The sequence below is a fragment of the Copadichromis virginalis genome, linkage group LG3 (genome assembly GCF_057382275.1).
Source record: "Copadichromis virginalis isolate Kocher_CV1m ecotype Utaka linkage group LG3, C_Virginalis_male_GT1.1, whole genome shotgun sequence".
Taxonomy (NCBI): Eukaryota; Metazoa; Chordata; class Actinopteri; order Cichliformes; family Cichlidae; genus Copadichromis; species Copadichromis virginalis.
The window spans coordinates 32,478,568-32,491,776 of record NC_140620.1 but is presented as its reverse complement, the minus strand read 5'-3'; the positions used below and the strand labels follow the sequence as shown (position 1 = coordinate 32,491,776).

The 13,209-nt window shown below is 42.1% G+C and overlaps 1 protein-coding gene across 1 annotated transcript in view; it reads right to left on the bottom strand.

Annotated features, from left to right (window-relative positions):
- nhsl2 (NHS-like 2) overlaps positions 1–10,549 on the bottom strand; it is a 235,347-nt gene extending 224,798 nt beyond the window's left edge. Inside the window, exon 1 of the mRNA XM_085450713.1 lies at positions 9,939–10,549. Coding sequence (XP_085306839.1) covers positions 9,939–10,239 — 301 coding nt within the window. The 5' untranslated portion in view covers positions 10,240–10,549. The remainder of the gene's footprint in view (positions 1–9,938) is intronic.
- Positions 10,550–13,209: the final 2,660 nt, after the last annotated feature.

Sequence of the window (13,209 nt, the reverse complement as noted above, 5' to 3'; positions counted from 1 at the left end):
TGTGCGATCTCATTTCCAAATGACAACGATTTAAAAAAAAAAAAAAAAAAGGCGACGACGATTGTACCGCATTTTTATCCGGGACGTACTCTGCATAAAAACAAGCGCTCACTCTTCCTGCTCAACAAATGACAAGGGCGGAGCCTTATACCACGTGATACAGAAGCTGTGCCGTGTGATGCTAAAATTAGCAGGGAAAAAACAACGGAGAGCACGTCAGGGATGACGAGAAAGTGACAGGAGAAAATCTGTCCCGGTAAACCACCCAAACATCAATAACGGGAACCTTATACAGCGCTTCACTATACACGTCGAACTCCCGCAGGCACAAAGAAATTACGGAGGCTATCACTTATCACCTGACCAAAGATATGGCTCCCATCAACCCTGTGCAAAACGAGGGATTTAGGAAAATGATCAACACCCTAGACAAACGCTACACAGTGCCGTCCCGCAACTATTTTTCTATTGTTGCACTACCTGCTCTATACACGCAGTGTCGAGCAATGGTGGAGACGGAATTTCAAGCAGTACAACATTTTGCGGCAACAACAAAACATGAGACATTTGTTATTTTTATGTTTATTTATTGTTTTTATGTTCAGTCTCAACTGTTACGAAGTTGATGTGCAGTTAATAAGTGCAATAAATATTTATACTGGAAAAGAAAATCGTGAGAGAATCGTGATCTCAATTCTAAGCCAAAAAAATCGTGATTCTCATTTTATGCAAAATCGTGCAGCCCTATAACTGAGGCTGTCTGCTGAAATACATACAAACTTAACTTCTTAACATTTGAAATGTTTCACATTTTTGGGATAAAAATTTTACCCAGAAAGATAAGTTTATGAAAGTATTTATGAAAATATGTGAGGACTTAGAAGGCTTCCCTGCAGAACACCAAGTTCAACAACACTAGCTGAACGATTCTTCCTTCAAGTATGAAACTCGTCAAACACAAAACAGAAACACAGTCTATTGATTAACACGTTGTGATCACAAAACACTCAAGTCTTTTTTAAATCTGCTATCAATTTTAGGAAAACTCATTCAGACATATATTCTTACTTTTTTTGGGGAACACTTTAAGTATTCTTATTTAACTTTTATAACATTTATAGGCTGTTGGTGCAAGAAAAATCAACACTGCAGTACCAAATAGTGGCAAAATTCAGGAAATGTGATGATACTTTAGGTATTTCTTTGGTCCGAGAGGTTGTAGGTGTTAGATATACTGGTAACAATAATCTGTGGCTGTAACAGATGCATGACAGCTTGTGAAATAAAAAGATATATACCAACAGTTGCGCATGAAACACGAACAGCACTAAAAATGCACATAGCCCTCGTGCCATTGGACATGGGTTTGTTAGGTTGCTGAGCGGGTCTGGAATGAGACCAAACTGTCTTCATATAAAGAAATTGGTTAGAGTGTTCAGGAACAACCCAAGAAGCACCATGGCTAAAGCCACACCAGCACCACTGTCCACGGTAAAGGAAGTTTGTCCATCACCATGAAAGAAGCCGGAAAATCGAAAGACCAAAGAATTTACCCTAAGACAGTTTACGTCTGTGTTTGGTTAATGTCTACATGTTTCTTCAACCTTAATTTAACCAGGAACTGAAAATCCTGAGATTAAGAATGACGTTTTTGCTTGGGTGTCCTGGGAAGAACAGTCAATTTCCAAGCAGAATAGTCTTACCCAGGTTTGAACCCAGGACCCGTCTGCAGTGAGGCAGCAATGTCAAACACTGATCCACCATGCTGTTTATACATGAAAACATCTCATTAAAAGTATATACATGTCGACATTTTGAAGTTATTGTTTGTGAATTCCAAAAAATTAAACTTTTAAATGATGCACTCCCAAAAAAAAACATGATCAGCTTTGGTTTAAAGTTTGTTTATGTTTGCAGCTCTGAAACTGCTAGTTTTCTGTGACATTATATAATACACCATTTTGATGAATAATTCCACCTAGTGTATGAGAATGTGCAAATGAGATTTGCCTCTGGAAATTTGGCAGATCCAAATACTGATTTCAACTAAAAACAAAAATAAGATTTTTTTTTTTTTAAATAAAAATTTGGAGTGGTGGCGGGAAGTTTTTCAGTCCTGCTACCGCTGCCCTCTGAATCACCAGCTGTAGGAAGAGAGATGGTGGGGGAGGATGAGGAGAAGTGAATGTTTTGGCTCAAGGAAAGAGTTCACGGACTGTAGATATGATTAAAAAAACTGTGGGATTACAAAACACCTCCATATCCAAAGCCGCGAAGTCTAAAATCAAACGTTGACCATAGCTAAAAACAGGTTTTAGGATTATTTTTGTCTCCTGTCACAGAGGAGAGTTGGAAGATGGAAAAAGAAGAGAAAAATGTGAGAAAGGAGGGGAAGGGGATGAGATGCAGGGATACTAAGTCATGAGGGCGACATCCACCCATGGGAACGAGATAGAAGGGGGGAGGGAAAGTCTTTTAAATCATTTCCTTCCCATTGGCTCTTTGATTAAGATGATTTAGGTTCAAATAGAGGAGCAAAACAATTTCTGTGTTCTCTACATGCTGAATGATATGAACAAAATTAAAATGTCCCCTTTGTTCAGATAAGCCATCGTTTACTTGATGTTAGTATTTTCCCTGTATAATTGTCTCTACCTTAAATATAAAGCATCTTGAGGCATAGTTTCTGGTGTAATGTTGCTTTCGTTAAAGTATTTTCTAATAAATTTCTACACTTTTATGTGCTTTAGATAATAAAAACCTGCAAAAGTGGATGAATCTTTCACATATTGGTGCCGCAATTAGCAAGAACAAAAGAAAGCACCACAGTGATCTCCTGAGGCCACACCCCTATTCAGTGATGTCACAGCAGGTGCTTTGCCTTTAGCACCTCAGGGATAACACCTGCTGTGAGCTCAGGAACTAGGAATTGTCCACAAGCGGATTAAAATGTGCTTTTCATGCAAACGTCTAACACGACTGGGACTGTGAGGCAGAGCAGGGAACATTTTGTTACAAGAAACTCAAAAAAAAAAAAAATCAGTGCGAGGTCAAAGAAGGAATGTGGTTTCCCACATAGTATAAAGCTGGAAACAGGCACAAAAAGAAAACACCAAACTTTGGTTCCCATTCACATACTTGGGATACTCCTGCCCCACTTTGGGTCAACAGCAGCCAACAAAAAATGGCAGGAAATGAGCCCAGTATGAAAAAGGCTGAAGAGGAGGTGTTTCAGAGGGCAAACTCCTCAAGTTTAGGCCCTTCTGAGTGACAACTTCCAGTGGAAAGTGGACACACACACATGCACACACACATTCCTTCCGCTATCACGCTTTCCAAAGCGACGACTGACATCTTCTTCCTCTCTGTATCAGTGCGACTCCTCCCCTCCTCTCCGGGCGCAGGAAGCCAGCTCCGATTCCCTCCAGTGTTTCACAGTGCAGAGATCTTGGAAGCGGCTCAGGAGATCCGACTCCTGTACAAAGTCTACACTGGGTGGAAAAAATCCCCTCATCCAGGCTGGAAACGTGTGTTTTACTGTGTGTGCAACTCCACTTTTTTTGGCAGGTGGAGAGGGGGGATTGTCAGTGGTTGTTATTGGAGAAAAAGCACAGATCCAAGATTTTTTTCTTCAAATGAATAAGGGAAAATAATGTGAGTGTTTCTCATCCCTACAAATTGGAAAACCCTCAACTATCTTAACCTAACCAAACACTAACCACAGGTGGCGCTCATTGAGCAGTGTGCTCAAACATGGGGCTGTAGTAGGAGATAAGTCTTCCATAAAGACCTCCGATGGTGGGCTCTGTTTTAAGCCTTTCCAAAACCAAACTCATGAGAGCAAGTGCAAGAAATGGATTATACTTATAAGCTGCAAATTACCTAGCTTACTTCATACAGTCAAAGCTCCAAAGCCCAGGGCGTTTTATTAGAGCCTCCCGCAGTTTTTAAAAGTCCCACTCAGCATTGTGTGGTATTCATCCCAAGTTTACTTGATCATTGTGATCTAAAAACTGACTGTAGATTCAGAGTTAGAGTAAACAAACACACCACTTAGTCCTTCAAAAGTTAAAAAATACACAAAGGAATATATATTTAAAAAACTACATTCACAAATTAAATAATGCCAAATACTAATATTGCTATTAAACAATTAACCTCATCCCCAGGACCTGAGTTGGCAGTGTGGCCCATTTACTGAAGATTCTTTTTCTGCTGTTACTCAGTGAGCTATAGCTTAAGTGCAAGTGATCAGTAAATGTTATTTGTGAACAAGCAGTGTTACTGTTGTTATAGGGCTGTTTTAACCCAACGCCTGATCTTCCCCTTTCCTTAACCAAGTAATTTTTACTAGCTAAACCTAACCAGTGATAGGAAGTGAAAGTAAAAAGTCAGGTAGGCAGAGTGGGGGTGCAAATCATGAAGGTCCCAATGAACATGAACAAAGTTTCCTGGCTGGTAACGACTGACAGAGTAGAGATGCACCGACTGCAGTGTTCTTGGTTGATTCTGATTTTTTGACCTGCCAATTTCCCCCCCTAAGACCTGTAACTCCCACATATACAAACAAAAATAAACTTTTCATATTTTCAAAGCAGATATTAAACTTTGTCTCCCCCACCCCCCACCCCCAAACGATGAGTTGCAAGAATGAGTTGCTGTAAACCTACCATTACCTGACATATTTAAGCTTACAAAGCAAAAGCAGGTGCAGCTGAGTCACATAACAAAACAAATATCGGGTACCTACACTAATTTCCAGAATGTTTATAACTTCACGCTATACCAGGAGATCAACATTAACGCTTTTCTGTATCCCCATAATTGTCCCCCTAACTGCTTTGACCTTTTGCTTATACTGAGGCTCCTTCCTTTAGCTTTAGCTTGAGCCACTAACCCTTTGTTAGCTTCTTAAAAATGTCCATGTTCAGCTGAGTGGGGGTGATTTAGCTGGCATAGATTCGGTTTGTTGTTACAAACACTTTTGAAATTTGTGACTTCCTCATTCACAGTATGAATGTAACTACTACGTGTCCGGTTGATAACTTACGTGAGACTGACTGAAAATCAGCCGAGTCTATATCTAATCTTATAACATGACTTTACACTGTAGCTAATATTGGCACAGCTGCTCTGGAAATCTCCCAGTGTTTACTGCAACAGCTTTACTGCATTTATACTTAAAGTAGGGGAGTGTAACTGATGAGTTTAATCTTTATCTTATAACTTCAGTCGAAGCATGTATAATTAGGCCACTGCTGATTCCATTGATGTCATGAGAGATACTATTTTAGCATTAGTCACAAGCCTCTAACAGAAAGCTAAACAGAACATTTGCCAGAAAAATCAAAGGAAAGTATCAAAAATGACATAAAATGTCTGTTTCACCTTGTGTAGTTTTTTAAAGCAAAATAGTCACAAAGAATAAAATCATCATCAACTAAGCAGTTACTACTGATGCAAGTCTAACGTTAGCAAGAGGCTAAAGTAGTTAATAAAACAGACAACTCAAAGGAAAATGAAACAGATGGAAAATAATTATGTTTCTATTTCTTTAAATATTCAAAAAAAGTAGCCAGAATCTAGCTTCTATACAGTAGAGCCGCCAACATTACAAACCCACTACAACTGCTGAGGGGTGGGGGCTTTGATTCTTTACAAAGTTATGAGTCTTATTAATAAAAGTAAAAGCGTCTCTTTGTGTTCATTGCAGAAACTTTTTTTTTTAAAGGATTTAGCGCTTTAAGCATCACTCAGGCTCTGAGCCTGGTTCTGCAGGAGGTTTCTACCTGTTATAAGGGAGTTTTTTCTCCCCGCTGTCGCCAAGTGCTTGCTCATAGTTTGTTGGATTGTTGGAGTTACTCTTAGTAATGTAGGGTTCTTATCTTACAATACAAAGTGCTTTAAGGAGACTTAGTCCTCATTTTTCTGTTGGTGAAATTCAAATCAGTGTTTTCCATCCTTGCTGAGACAGTAGGAGGTAAGAGAGAGGGAGAAAGAGGCGGTGAAGTTCAGATGACGATGGAAGATGAAGGCCCAGGCGGGCTTGTATTGATTATTAAGCCGTGCGCTTCGGCCCACGTGTTAGCGATACAGTAAGAGCCCACACAGGATTTTAGAAAGGAGAGCGAAGAGTGAGGAGCATCAAACACCGATGAGCTCATGTATTAAAACACACGCACACACACTGGCCAACACATGCGTGAGTTTGTCTCTGTAAAGTAAACCAGAGGATGAACTGCATTTGTTTTATCTCCCATCCTCTCCTCCTTCCAGCTCTACATCTGGTCTGTTTTAAGAGGGACTTTCTCTTTCTGTCTTATCGTGCTGTACGTGTTCACAAACACACACACACACACACACACACACACACGGCCTGCTGACAGCCTCGTAAACTCATGTTCACAGTCAGCTTGCTTTATTCATCGGCTCGCGCTCGAGCTGCAGTGCAAACACAGTCAAAGCTGCCTTCGATAAGTTTGTGCAAAGTTTGCAGAGCGAAACAGGCTCGCGACCACAGTGCAAATTTCCCATCATGCATCTGGCCATCTCTGTACCATCAGATGAAAGCATCCACAAACGTGTTAGATATTACAGAACAGTTTTTTTTATTGCGTCATTGGACCGATTTCCAGCCTTTTGTTTTTCACAGAATGTGTTTGATTCCACTGCCACGTGTAAAATCAAAACCAAACCCTCTTTATGCTAACTCTGACCGACGTCCTCACGTGGTTGTCTCTTTTCAAGTGTCGCTCCCTAATCCGTCGTAACTGGTAGGCACACGCAGCACAGTCTCACAGCAGAAGTAATAATGACTTTTAATCTGCTGATGTGTGCTCTAGGAAATTAATTTTCCCTTATTTGTTTCGTGTCTCTGAAGATAATTTTTCATCAGACCAGTCTCATGTGTGCACAGCCCAGCCCTTGTAAACAAAATGAATATTTTTTACTTTTAAATGGTGGGAAAACTCAGCTGCAAACTTTTGCAGCTTGTACCAGAGACCAGAGTTAAATCATATACATGCCAGATGTTTACACTTCTTTTCTGTTATTCTGCTTGAGCAGGAAAAACTGTATTGTTATTCAAATGACTCTAATTTGGTTTTACAGCTTTTCCTACTGATAAAGTCGTCTTTTTCATATGTTTAGATATCTCGGTGGTTAAATGTGCAGTTAAACTTCTCACACCCACAGAAAGACGAGTTTCAGTGGTCTGGTATGTATTTATGTATGTGGCCCACAGTGTAAAATGGGTTTGACGTCCCTGCCATACACAGGACAGAAGATGAATTACACTTCCAGGTCTGAAAAGAGAAGCCAACAAGGGAATCCCTTAAAGCTGCATTCTATTTTAACGACCACCAGGGGGCGAAAGCCGTGGCTGTAAAGGTCTTCCTGTCCAGTTCACTATGTTGCCCAAGGACACTTTGACACATGGAGTGGAAAAGCCAGAGATGACTATTGGTAGGCAACCTGCTCTATAACCTCAGCCACAAGTGCTACAGCACCAACATGCTTGGTATGTGTCGTATGTGGGGTTGGGGGAGCCAGGGATTGAGGCACAGACCTTCCAATTGGTAAACGACCCACTCTACCACATGAGCCACCCCAAAGAAACCAATGGGAAAACGGCCACTCAATTTGTGTTACACTGAATCGTCCATTTTGTACATTTTGTTATTTTAATGACAAATCCTTAATTACCAACAACAGAAAGAACATACTCCATAATACACGTTGGAGGTTATGAACTGATATGCATCTTTCTTTGGGTTTTTCTTATTTGGTCTTTTACCGATGCCATCCACATGTCTATCTTATAAGGGCCAGATACCAAGTGTCATGACATTTGGGCCACATCTGGCCCACCCAGGCATCTGCCATACCTCATGTCAAGCCTGGTTCGTTGATTCTTAAACCACATCTGGACCACAAGACATCTGCCAGAGTCATAACCAATCCACAACTGCCAGAATAGGTTCAAATGTGTCTGCTACACAGACCAAGCACGACACTCAAAGTTAGAAGAAAGGATGCTTCAAAACATGCCCAACGCCAGTGGATGATCATACTGACAGCACCCTTGGTAAGATGTCACTCAGTACATTTAATCAACTACTTTAGTAAAGTACCCTTAATATACATCTATTAAGGGTACAAGTGTGGATGGTACATGAGATCTTCAAGAAACTAAAGAAGTCCAGCTGTCTTCTTTCTAGGCACCCAGATACCTACACAGCGATACATTGAGTGTAACAATAAGTACTCTGAGAGCACAAACCTCTGCCAAGGCAGCTCACTCTGTGGGCCATATTTACTTTTAAGGGAACTCTATTGTATTTTGTATATATATTCATGAATGTACTTTAAGTTTGCAGCCTGCACTTTGCACGTGTAAAAAACAACTTTGTGTTATTTACCTTTAATATACCTGACATAATTATCAGTATGATAATTTATTATTACCTTTTTCTCTCTCTTAGCAATATTTTCCTTCAAGACATGACATATTTTAGAGGTCAACCTGAAAGAAGGGTACATGTGAAACCCAAAGGTGAGGTCAGAGGTCAAACGTGACATGATGTTTTACATCTTTATATGGTACGTTCTATAATTTGGACAACACACGCCACACTATCATACTGCAAGGCCTTGAAGTTGACCTTGAAGACCTTTTAATGTTAGATGACGTCACTCTACACCCCTGCAAAGATTTATCAGAATTCATTCAAAACTTTCTGAGCTACTGTGTTTGACACGATGACCATGTAAGCACGTGGTCAAAAGCACTGAATCCCCTTACTCATTCTTTACTTTTCCTTTAGCAAAGTCTTTAATCCTAACCCTCATTTCAGCACTTTGCAAAACACATATTAATACAAACTGATGTTTAAACTTCAAGCAGCACATCTGTATTTGTGCCCAGGGCTGCAGGTGAGCCTGAAACATGTGCCTGCAACAGATTTCCAGAACATCTTGGTTTCTCTGATAACTAAACACCAAATATCTAAATCTTCTGCTAATCTCTCACTTATAAAAATCCACAATCTAGAGTAACCTGTTAATGAGACTCCAGCTTTCACAGCTCACATCTTGGCTCACCTGATGACGCACATGATTAATAGTGGGTCAACAACCACCTCCTGAGGGGAAACCCCCACTAGGGTTTAGATACTTGAGCCTCTCCGCTTTTTGGTTTTAGAACTGAAGAAACATCTTCAACAAACTTATGTATGTCGCTTTTTCCAAGCTCTTAGGATCAGAGTAGAGTTTCCCCTCCCCGGGAAACAGTTACACGCCTCTACATCGTTCACGCAAGCAGAGGAGCCGGCAGCTGAGGTCAAACTGTGTTTACAGATAAACAAGAGGGAAGACCACAGCGACAAAACTCTAAAACACTCATGACATCCACGCATTTTCACCCACTTCACATTCCACTCTCCACACCCACAACGTGCTGCTTTCAGGGGCATCTGGTAAACTTGCACACCCCTGAGCCAAAGTCGCATGCCGTCCTGAACAGCTATGAAGCCTCGGTCACTGCCGAGCGGACATGAACTCCACCTCCTCAACCGTCACGTGTCAGCAAATTAAATCAAACATGTAGTTTCATCTTCCCAAAGTGACCTGCGGTGTGTCCCGCAGTAACTGAAGGCAGAGCGCTCTGCTGACAGCTGACAATAACAAACCTCACACTCGCTCACGCGCACGTGCAGGGCTGGCCCTCTGTCACTGTGGAGACTGTCACAGTGAAACCCCAGAGTGTCAGAGCGCGCGCTGACTCCACAAAACTTTCACTCAAGTCACCACACACAAGACTAAAAACAAACCAACAAACAGCTGAGCCCTTCTGCAGGAGTGAGCGCAGGTGTGAGCTCCGTCAGCTCAACTTAAGCGTCTTCTTTTTTTCTTTTTTCTTTTTTTTTTATCTCTCTTACTTCTCGGTGGAGGTTTGCTGACCAGCTCTGCGACGTGCCTCTGCAGTCGGACCACTCTGCCCTCCAGCGCGCAGGACCGGTGGCAGATGGACACAAGGTCTCCCTCCAGCTCCTCCAGGATGCTCACCGAGTGCCGGGACAAATCCGAGAGCTGTCGGAGCACCGAGCACAGGGTGAAGCTGCACACGTCCGCCAAGTCCCCGAAAATCTCCCCTTGCTCCTGCTGGTGCTGCTGCTGCAGCCTCTTGCCGTCGGGCTTGCACACATCTTTCGGAAATATCGTGCGTTTACAAAAAGGCATGATTTCTCTCTCCCGCCTCCTCTGATTCCAAAAATATCAAACTCCTCAGACAGTCAAGTTATATCCCCGTTGATCTTCTCCCTCCGGGTGGCGCACAGCCACACGCCACGGATCCTCCGGGAGGTAAAAGTGCGCTGCTGGCTGAGCGGCTCGGAGCGAGTTGCGCGTCGTGCGCCCTCATTGTTTTTGACTGCAAGCGAATTTTTTTTTCTATTTTTTTCAGTGGAGAGGAGAGAGTCGGCTGCTGCGAGGACTGTAGTCAAGATCGGAAGAGTGTGACAGACGAGATTTCCTGTTAAAGCTTCAAAATTAAAGCCCGAATTTACTGCGTTTCTTATCGGGGACTCGCACATATAAAACCCCTGAACCGAATAGTTTTATGCAGCTTCAGCTTCACGTATAGAAACATGGTTCTGTTTTATGAGACCTTTTTGCGCTGTTATCGCCACTTTGTTAGCATTTCTTTTACTCTTTACACCCTTTTAATATTTTCAAACATGCTTTTATTATGAAAAGATTCACCCCGCGTCAGATCTTTTTATGTCGGGCTTGACGCAGCGACACAGTGCGCAACAGTCTGGTGTTTCCCTTGGAGGAAACCTGTCTGATGGAGGGAGAGATGAAGAGAGGAGGAGTAGGAGAAGAAGATGGAGGAGGACAGAGAAGGGGATGGATCAGCTCCTTCATGCAGCATCACCGCAACCACCACCACAATGCGCGTGACTGCCTTGTCTGTGCCCACGCGTGCATGTGCAAAATCGAAATAATCGAAGCGAGTGGGAGCTCGTGTCCGAAAACTTTTGCGTTCTTCCTTTCCTCACTTTATGTTTGGGGGAGCTTGCGTGGAGAGGTGTTAAGCTCAGCCACATGCAGCACCTTGCAGACTGTGAGCCAGAACACACCCAGGGTAGTCTTCACTGACTGCAGCCAGGTTTTTAACATGTGGAGCAGAGGTGCCAAACATGAGGCCCGAGGGGACCAGAATTGGCCTGGCAAAGACTCCAATCCGGCCCACTGAAAGGCTTTTGAAAACGTGAAGGAGAGCGTAGATTTTAAACTTTAAATTGTATTATCATAAGTTTTAAGCTTTTCCTGCTGATATCCCCCTGCTGATATACAAAATAATTAAGATAAATCATTAAATAACAGAGACGTTTTAGGTGAATTAACCAAAACATTGTGTTTCATAAAAAACAGGAGAAAGTCTGGGCAGTGAGCTACTAGAACTGTTTCTGTAACTCTACATATTTATTGTGTAGAAAAACTGAGACAAAATGCTTAAAATGCACTTTTTTTCTCTCTTATATTAAGATATCCCAGGGATTAAATGTTTGGTTTAACCTCTGTAAGCAGACTGAGAGGGGAGTTTCAGTGGTAGGAGGCGCTGACTTTGTTTACCTATTAAAATGGCAGCTGAGTGTAGGCATGAAATGTTTTTGGATTGTCCAGTAGCAGTTTTGACATCAATTGGCCCAAAAATGAAGATCAAAATAAGAAGCAAGATTTCTAAACAGAGCCAAACGTGTCAGCGGAGGCTGTGCGGAGTGAAAAACGAGGTCGCTTTAAAGAACTGGGTCTCAAAATGAGGAGGATACAAAAAACTGAGGAACAGAAATTCCCAAGTCAGACCGTCTCACACCCCCCACATCCCCAAATCTTTCTTCTCCATAAGCTGAATACATGTGCAGACCTCCGCTCCAGACCCAGATTTCCAGATGGGGACACAGCAGTGCTCAAACACATTACACATGCCTAACGTCATTTTATCTGAGCCAGCAGGTCGTTACAGTGACAGCTCAGATCACGAGTCCTTTGTTTCAGTCGTCTAGTCTCACAGATGTGAGGACTGATTCTTTAGAGTACCTGGTTTGACACAAACAGTACTTTCTGCGAGGGTCCATTTGTGCCAAAACTATGTTCGTGTGTCAGGATTTTTGGTCGAACTTTAAGAGTTTTTAAATCCACTGAATTTTTTTAATTTTGGAGGCAGGCTGCTTCAGAGAGAGAATCGACCATATATTTTACAGTCTGCAATTCACACTTACCACCATGTCGACTGCTGTAGCATTAAAATCATTTTAACTGACTAGCTCTGATTTGGTGACAAATTGCTAGGAAAAGGCTGCCCAACTTGGAGGAGTTTAGGTGTCTTGCGGTCTTATTGATGAGTGAGGAGAGAGGGCAGCGGGGGACTGACAGCCGCTCCTGCAGTGATGTGGATGCTGAACTGGACCAGCGTGGTGAAGAGAGAGCTGAGTGGAGCTGTGGATTTACCATTTGATCTTTGGCCCTACCCTCACCTTTGGTCACAAGCACTGGGTAGATGGACGGATGGGAAGAGATAAAGGCATGAATAATCATCTCAACTTCAGCCTTTGACACCAGACTTCTGAGTTTTTAAATATCCCCATAATGATAAAACTGTTCTGAACCAGCTGTTTGCAGTGATGATCAAACTGTCAAAAACGACACCCAAGTTTCTGAAATCACACATTCAGGGGCAAAAAACAAAATGTGTTCAGTCAAAACTGAAGTGCAGTTCAAAGTCGAAAAGAAAGTCAGTCGACACAGAGTGTAGCTATGGAAACATAATTTTGGCACAAATGGACCTCCATACTAAACTCCATCTGATGCCCGCTGGAGGAGGATGGAGAAGAAAGCTCAGATATTTTCACAGATTTTTCTTTCTGCAGTTCTTTGACATTAATATGAGTCAGTGTAAGCGCCGCCCTGTTACCCATCTAACAAAAACAAGATAAATTCAAATAACCGAGCTGCTGCTGCTGTGCCGTGTGATTAAAAAGTTAAAGATAATTCAACACAGAAACGATGTAGGTGTGTTGGGTTTCTTCTAAAGCGTAGCCCGAGGCCTCATATAGCAAACACAAATATCAGTGGGTGTAGTATTTTAACCCCAGTGGGATCTTAATATTACACCTGCACATCGCCATTTTAACATCAGCAAACAGA